General features: G+C 57.9%; 3 protein-coding genes across 4 annotated transcripts in view; all 3 read right to left on the bottom strand.

Annotated features, from left to right (window-relative positions):
* ABB37_07098 (hypothetical protein) overlaps positions 1 to 410 on the bottom strand; it is a gene marked incomplete at its 3' end in the record, with an annotated part of 3,336 nt that extends 2,926 nt beyond the window's left edge. The window contains exon 1 of the mRNA XM_015805612.1: positions 1 to 410. This exon is cut by the window's left edge and continues 2,926 nt beyond it.
* Positions 411 to 863: 453 nt separating this feature from the next.
* On the bottom strand, positions 864 to 2,918 carry ABB37_07097 (hypothetical protein; the record flags this gene model as incomplete). Its single annotated transcript, XM_015805611.1, has 1 exon — positions 864 to 2,918. The coding sequence occupies exon 1, from the start codon at positions 2,361 to 2,363 to the stop codon at positions 864 to 866; it is 1,500 nt and encodes a 499-aa protein (XP_015655617.1). The 5' UTR covers positions 2,364 to 2,918.
* A 1,210-nt stretch (positions 2,919 to 4,128) lies between these two features.
* ABB37_07096 (putative mitochondrial hypothetical protein) lies at positions 4,129 to 7,476 on the bottom strand (the record flags this gene model as incomplete). Of its 2 annotated transcripts, none has more annotated exons than XM_015805609.1 (1): positions 4,129 to 7,476. In XM_015805609.1, the coding sequence occupies exon 1, from the start codon at positions 6,742 to 6,744 to the stop codon at positions 4,129 to 4,131; it is 2,616 nt and encodes an 871-aa protein (XP_015655615.1). In that variant the 5' UTR covers positions 6,745 to 7,476. The 2 variants fall into 2 exon arrangements, with proteins under 2 accessions (XP_015655615.1, XP_015655616.1); XM_015805610.1 differs by having other exon boundaries at positions 4,129 to 7,454.
* Between the last annotated feature and the right edge of the window lie 823 nt (positions 7,477 to 8,299).

Raw genomic sequence — 8,299 nt, 5'->3', positions numbered from 1 at the left:
GGGGAAGGAGGACAGGTAGCCGCTTCTAGAATAACCACGAGAACCTGTGGGGTTACAAACGCAGAGGAGAGATAGACCTTTAGAAAAAAATGGTTTATTAAGGAGGGGAAACAGAAGAGAACGAATGCGACGAGGTGCGTACGAGGGCACCACAGGCAAGAGGCCAAAGCGGCGAGTCAGAAAGAGGCGTAGACGCCACGCTGCGCTCCTTTGCTTTTTCACAGGCGAACCCTCTCCCTCCTACACAGACTCACAGTCACACACACGCACACGGAGGATGCACCGAAGATTTAGTCTTCACCACCCCACCTTCTTAATAGTTAAAAGAATGTTGATCGATGGGAGATGAGGAAACACACACGCACGCACGAACTAGGGAGAGAGAGTCCGCACACTAGAAGCGTGTAGCTTTACGGAGTCGTAGAGCGAAAAGGGAAAGAAGAGGAGTGAAAAACCAAGAACAAATAATAATAATGATGCAGCAGCTTTTGTTCCTGTGGCGTAAAGAAGTGGCATAGTAAACGCACACATGTAGGCCGAGGTGGATAGTGAGATCGCCAGCAATCGATCACACCGAAACGGCCAGAACAAGGAGTCTCCCATTACGCGGACATCCCGCTGCCCTTTGCCACGCATATATACATCATCAAGCGTGGTAGACAAGACAGGTGCAGACGCTCTCGCGGTCTCTCGCAGTTTCCCTCTTGAGGGTGCTTCTTCTCGTTCGACTTGTACGCACGAAGGAATCGTCACCGTAGCCAACGTGAAGGTAGAGAGAGAGAGATACAGATACAACAACAACGATGTGGCCGCCATCCATTAGCAATGGCAAAAACCGATGCCTCAGCTTTTCTCTCCCGAGCCTACGAAAACTCCTCGGTGCAGAGGTGCCAACGACCAAGCAGGCAGATGCACACGATAAGACCATAGAGCGCCAACAGCATTCCCCCTTCCAACCACCGCACCCGGCTCGCCACCATCACCTGCGCCACCACCAGCGCCGCGATGAAGCAGCAGCACACCAGAAAAGGGTGGAAGTACAGCTCGAGCGGCACCTGCAGTACCGCCCACCCGACCAGCACGACGACCGGCAGCACAAACATGTAGAGGTGCACAATGGAGGAGAACGCGATGCTGGCGGCGATGTCCGGCCGCCCCACCTGCGCCATCAACACAGAAGCCGCCGCGCCGTTGGCTTCAAACAAGAGCGGGAGGAGGACCACCAACGTGAAGGGCAGCGGCAGGGTGGTGACCTCCTTGGTGGCCGCCATCAACGTCGCCACCAGGACGTAGCACAGACCAACTAACACAAGGAGGCACAGCGCTGCCCCGGTGACAGCAAAGCGGCGAGAGTAGCGACTACCCAAGTCCACCTCTTGCGTGCTGTGCAGCCGCTCGCGGTACTGCAGCGCGTACGTGAGGCTTGACGGGGCATTGGGGTTGTCCGAGGCGACGTAGTAGTTACTGTTCGACCGCACCACCTTCCAGAGGTACAACGCGTACACCACGAGCACGCAGACGGCTAAGCTGCGGGAGATGAAGAGCATGTTGCGCGTCTGCTGCTCCGCGACCTGCTTTGACGGGGTGTGCAGGCGGTTGACCTGATCGATGGCATCCGGCGCCGCAACGGTGAAGCCGTACACTGTCGGGAGAACGAAAACTGTTGTGGCGAAGACGAGCCCGCTCGCGCTGAAGGCGGTCCAGGAGGAGATGCCCAGATCAACGGAGGTGCCATCGGTCAGGGGCGCTGTTAGGATCGACACGCCGAGGACGCCCAGCATGTTCAGCAAAATCGACCCCTGCAGCAGCGGCTTCACCCAGCACAGCGACTGCTTCGAGTACGACATCGCAAAGAAGGAAAAGAGCAGCTCGGCCGCGTGCTCGAAGATCAAGTTAACCGCGATGCCGAGGGACAGGCTGTCGTGCCGCACCACCAGGTCTTCCAGGTACTCGATGAGGAGAGTGTTGATGGGGATCACCAGCACGAGGGCCATCCAGAAGAGCGCACCACCGACGGTGCCTTCGACAGGGAGAAAGCCGTGTGCCTTCGGCTTTCTTGTCCCGTTGACGCCCTCCCCGTTCGCCGCCGCCGCTGCTGCTGCTGCGGGAGAAGACGAGCTGTTGCCGCGCGGTGCGAAGAGCACGGTGAGAAGAAAGGGAATTAACAGCACCAGCAAGCTCTTGATGCGAGTACCGTAGTGAAAGGACTGAACAGCCTGCTGCGCGGTGCTGAGGCGCACTTCGTGGAGGTCGTCTTCAGGAAAGTCATTCGTGCCAGGGTTGTTCAGCATTACCGGTGGACGCTCTGTGGCGCCGTAATCAGCGGGGAACCCGCTACCGCCCTGGTTTATTTGCGTCAGCATGCTTTTTTCTCCTTTTAGGTTCGAATTATTCCAACGCCAAGCCAGCAGCAACGGACAACCTTAAAAGAAAAGAAAAAGGAGTAGAACAACGAACGAGCAAACAGCAACGCTATAGCGACCGAGAGGCGCAGCGAGGAGTGACACAGCGGATTCAAAGACCCCAGGTTTAACGCGATGTGTGATAGGTATCAGTCAATTGAAAAAAAGCAAGGAGAACCGAGCTCCTTCTACGTGAACGTCGTCGTCAAATAGTAACGGCAAACGGCGCAGCGATCGAGGACAACACACGACGAGGATATGTGAAAAGCGGATGTACGCGGAGCTTCCCACGGAGGGAGGGAAGAAAGAAGCAAACGACGGAATGTGTACGCGGGAAAGATCGGCTTCCGGCACAGATGCGTGCGAGGAGAAGCGACGGTGAGCGACTTCCCTGCGTGATCCCTTCTCCCCCTCGATGCAGAAAAAGGAGCAGGAACTCAGCGGTCTCCTTCTCGCGCTTCGCAGTATCTCGTAGTGTGTGTGTGTGGGTGGGAGTGCGCCAGGGGCGAGTGGGCTTCGCAGCACCATAAAGGAAAAAAAAAGGGACGAGGAGTGAAGTAGAGGTTGCTGCAGAAGGAGCGCCAGACGAACGCCTTTCCGCGAGCGCAGCGGCGTGTGGATACCACCAAGCTCTACGGTACTGCAGTACACTATTGGATCTTCGTCTGTGAGTTCAATAGCTATTTCATACGGAAAGAAGCAGCAAAAAGAAAAAAAAAGATGACAGCGAAAAAGCGTTGTCGTCGAGTCACCGCACGTGGACGCGTGAGCGGCGGTGCAGCGGGCGTGAATTCTTCCTGGCTCGTTCTTGCTTCTCGGTCGGTTAAGGCACCATTCGTCGCGGAGGTGAAGGCGCTTCCCGTACTGCTACTACTATTATCAACCATACCTTTTCTTTAACGGTCTCCACTTATCCCTTCAAGTAGACGCCACTGCAAGTCCTACGAAAGGCAGCATCGACAGAGAGTCATTTTAAAAAAACCACAGCAAATACGATGAAGAGGGGTATGGACATATATACGTATTCAGAACGATCTCACTCAGCAACACCTAATAAAGTTACAACTATCTCAGCAACGTGCAACCTCCACTCCTCCACTCCCCCTCCTCCTTTCCTATCTACTCTGCGCAACCGTTTTACTGCCCCATTGAAGTCGTCTTTCGCCCCTCGCACCGAGTGGGACGCGACGGAGAGTTAATAGTAATAACAGAAGAAGAGAGACCCCTGGCGCGAGTGAGGGAGGAGCAACGTGGCGATGCCAAACAGACGTTCTCGCACACACGGGAAAGCATGGAAACGACTCACACACACACACACAGAGAAATACCTTGAATAAGACGACCGATCACGGCCGGGTCGTAATACGCTGACGGCAAACAGGGCGCGGTAGCGAAAGAAATCAGCAAGGAATCCGATATGTGCTGTGCGAACAATGTGAAGGAGAAGGCAACGGACAGACGGGGAAGAACGCCCAGAGAAAAACAAAATAAATAAGAACGCGAGGAGTAAAATGGAGAAGCGACTTGCGAGCCGCGTGTCGGCTGCTTCTCCTCACGCACACAGAAAGACATGAGAGGGGAGACAGACAAATAGTTGCGATAACGCACAGCAGGAAAAGGAAGTAACGACGAGCGCGCATCGCGGAGACGATGCCGAACTGATTGCGGGTGCCTCTCTCTCTTCCGTGCCTTTATTGCCTTCTCAGGGAAAACAAAGCAACGCCGTTTAACGCATGGAGAACAACGAAGCAGTGTCCTTAATGCCCTTCTTGCCGGTCTTCGGCTTGCCTTTCTCGGGAGAACTATCACCCTTTCCCTCTGTACCCGACCGAGATGACGTGGACGACGCCGTCGCCGCCACCTCCGCCTGTCGCGTGCGAATGGCCACCGCAATCTGCGCTTTGGCACCTACAGAAGGCGCGTAGACAACGCTCCCTTTCTTCTGCTCCACTGTCAGAGGGGCCTTGCCATCCGTCAGCGTTGTGAACGGGGAGGGCAACATGCACCGCTGCGACAGCTGAATCATCTCGAGCGCCTCACTCGCGGTCACGACGTGGTAGCCGTTGCTTAAGAACGCGATGCGGGCGGCCGCAGCAGCGGTGTGCAGAAGCAATGTATTGCCGTTGCGCTTGACTGGGGTGCGCGTCGGAGACGTGGCGGAGGCTCTGCCGACCGAACCAGCAGACGCGCTGTCACGCATCGGTGAGGGGCTTACGCCCGCGCCCTCCTGCGACGTGAGGTTCTTCACAGAAAGCACGCCCGGGCTCTGCGAATGCGGCTCGTTCTGTCGCAGCTCCCCTGCGGCCGGTGCTTGCGTTTCCTCTCCTGCTCTCTCATCGGAACCGGCGGTGCGTGTTTCACTGGATGCGTCTTGCTGTGGCTCTGCGAAGCCGCCCCCCGCGGCGGCAGCGACGCTCACGGGCGGGGGCAACGGCTGTGCGTCCGCGATGCGCGTGATGAGGGTGGCAGCGGTGAACTCGAGCGCTAAGTTTCCGACACGCCCCGTCACCCCCACGTTGAGCTGCGGCGGGGTGAGGTCCTCCCTCTCGCGCGCCCCGCCTTCTCCCTGCGAAGCGTTGTTGCCCATCTGTTGCTCTGCCTGTTGCTGCTGCTGGGCGGGCGTCGGGGGCATGAGGAGACCATACAGCACGCGCTTCGTATGGCGTGGAATGCACGGGAGGTTGGTCCCATCCGCGTTCGCGGCCAGCCGCACCAACCCCACCGGCGACGGCGACGCGAGCTTCCACGTTGTTCGCACTTCAACCAAACAGGGCACCGCCGCCGCCACTAGCACTTCGTGCAGTGCCAAGACGAGGTCGCACTTCTCGGCAGCGGCTGTACTGTTAGACGGCACTGTCGTGGTCGCCGGGCAGCGGAAGCGCCCACCAGCTGTGACGGCTAACGTCTCGAGCGTCGCCTGGTCAGCCGTCGGCCCGAGCGCCACGCAGTGGACACGCGTGTTGGTAGCGAAGGTGGCCGCGTCGCTGATCATCGTCGCGCTCTCCGACGCCTTCGCCAGCCCCCCTGCGTCGGAGAGCAAGATAACGTTTCGCACGTACCCCGTCGGCACGGCCGTCGCGACGTTGTAGCCGGCGAGTACGTCGTGCAGCACGGCCGGCAGCTGCGGGGAGTACACCGTCGCCGGCACCAGACTCCCCTTCTTCACCTTGGTCGTGTTCTGCGCGATCTCCTCCTTCATGTAGGCCAGCACGGAGGCTTGCGGGATCGAGGCAAGGGGCACGCTGCCCGCGGAGAAGAGCGCCACACAGCCGTTGCGGCGCGTGTCATTGCAAATCAGCACATTCGCGTGCACCGAGGCCGGCATGGGGGAGAGAGTGGGCGAGATGACCGCGGCCACGGCCGCGGCCACGTCCTGCGCCATCGCCGGCGTGTGCACGTCAATCAGAAAGACGAGCTCCGCGTTCACCGGACAGTTCGCGAAGGTCGGCGCCATCGTGAGCGCCACGGCGGCCGCGCCGCAGTCCGTCGCCGTCGGCGGCACCGTCACGCTGTGCAGCCGCAGCGGCTCCACCGTCTCCCCCACCGGTGCCCGCACCGTGAGGGCCTGCTGCGTGTACGCCTTGGTCGGGAGGGCACCTTGGTAGGTCAGACAGAACCCCGAGTCGCCGACGTAGGCCACCTTCAGCTCCGCCGGGTCTTCCGTTTCGATGACGTAGCCGCCCTTGTCGAGCGTGACGGTGCCACGCAGGGGGCGGTAGAGCTGGCCCTCGACTGTGACGTGCATGCGCCCGGCCTTTCCATCACGACGGAGGCAGCTGCGGTCGTCGGTGGCGATGGCCGTGGTGGTCGCGGTCTTGACGTAGCTGCGCTGCGCCTCGGGTGGGCGCACCACGGCGGGGAAGAGAGAGGTGGGCATCGTGAAGGCGATCTCGCTTTGCCGCTGAATCTGCGCGAGCGGGGCGTGGTAGACGGAGGTCATGCGGACCGCGTCGCCGGGGCTGAGGTCCCACGGCACCGTCTGCGTCGCCACCGCGGCGGTCATGGTGTCGTACAACGACTTGGCTGGCAGCTTGCTGCCCGTCTCCGCTGCCCGCACGGCGCGCGACTGCTGATAGGCGTCCGTCGCAACAGCACGGTTGGGGCCGGTCAGCGTGGTGGACTGCAGTTGGAAGCCCGGGGGCACCGGGTAGGCCGCGATCGCCTGCACGAGTTGATTGGTCTCATTCACGTACTCGAGTGAGAGGGTGACCTGCGCCGCGTAGCCGGAGAAGAGAACGTGGACGTCGGCGGTGTGGAGGGAGATGGGCTGGTAGGTTTTGGCGAGCAGAATGCCGCGCGCTTCACTCGGGAAGTTGGCGAAGGCAGCGGCGCTGTCCGACATGGCGAGCACAAGCACACACACACACGTTGAATCGTGGTACAGTATGAAAGAGAAGAACGAAGAGCTCGCCCTTCATGCGTGCGTGCGCGCGTGTATTGGCGTATGTGGAGCGAGAACAAAAAAAACCGGAGGAGTCTACGCTGGAAAGACACGCTCACACGGATGGTGCGGCCGGTGCCTTCGCTTGCTTACGTCGATAGGGAGTAAAGAGAGGAAAGAGAAAAACAAAGCTGCAAGAACAAGGTCAGCACGACCAGCAAAGAAACCGTGGAAGTGGATAAAAAGGAAGCCGTACCGCTAAAAAAAAAAGGAGGAGAGACGATGAAGCGTGCTGCGGTGCTGAAGGAGAAGAAATGCGTCTTGCTTGAAAGATAATAATAATAATAAGGAAGAACAAAACCAGCGTAGAGGTAAAATAATCTACAACGCGCGTGTGTTTGTGTGCTCAGCACACTCAGAGATGCTGGCAAAGATCTACTCCGAAACGGTGGGGTCGAGGGAGGGAGCGCGAGAGCCAGCAACAACGACGCAGAAAAGGAGAAGGATAAAGAAGAAAGAACGGTCGATGACGGTCGGAAATACACGCAAAAGAATGTGGGAGATCCTGTAAAACACAGGAGATAGGTGATGCTGTACGTGATGGATCGAGATGTGTAAACCAGCTCTCGTGTGCTCAGCGGATGGTGCGGAGTCGTCACGGCGAGTGAGCTGTCCAAGAGAAAGAATGGCTCTTGTGAAAAGAAGAGAAACAGAGAAAGAAAAGTAGCGCAAAGGCGGAGAACGGAGGGGGTGCATTTCATGAACCGTAAGAATACAACAGCAGCAGGACATACGTGTCAGACAGCGTCGATGGCAGCTCTTCTTTCGGCAAACTCGAAGCCAACAACAATACCGTGACTCAACAAGAAGAGAGATTTCTTAGCAGGTGAACTTGATGCACTTGACTTGCCTTCGAGCTCTCCGCATCCGCAACAGCTTTGTTGAACCGATGGAGAGAAGAGCGGCGCTTGCTGGCTCCTGCAGTACGCACTGCTTCCGTACGACACGCATCGGCAGAAAAAGAATACCTCCTTTGCCCTTTGTGAATTGGGAGAGGGACAGATGCGAAGGACGGCACGGCACGACCGCATCCAGAGTTCTGCTCCCTCCTTCCCTCCTGTTGAACCGTACTTCGTCTTGTGTTCTTCTATCGTCTGTCACCGCTGGAAGAGAGAGAGAGAGAGCGACAGCTTTAGTTACCACAACCCCACACGTCGCGCATCATGCCATGCCCTTCGCCATTACAAACAACTGGCGAGAACGCTTAGAAACAAAGAAGACAAAGAACACTACAAGTAGATGAAGAAATAATGTTCAGAAACACACCAGCGGCAAAAACAAAAACAAACAAACATTCACAAGAAGGAATCATCACCCTTCTCTCCCCCCTCCCCCTCGAAGCGTTGCTGCTAACGTTGAAGGAGAGAAACACAGCAAAAGAAACAGGGGTGGCAGAAGAAGAAAGGAGAAGAACACACTCCGACTCATGCGCTGCCGTCGCGCACCTGGCCGAACC

This window comes from Leptomonas pyrrhocoris, assembly GCF_001293395.1.
Source record: "Leptomonas pyrrhocoris isolate H10 chromosome Unknown, whole genome shotgun sequence".
NCBI classification, from domain to species: domain Eukaryota; phylum Euglenozoa; class Kinetoplastea; order Trypanosomatida; family Trypanosomatidae; genus Leptomonas; species Leptomonas pyrrhocoris.
The sequence above is the reverse complement of the archived record's forward strand: the minus strand, read 5'-3'. Positions and strand labels throughout refer to the sequence as shown.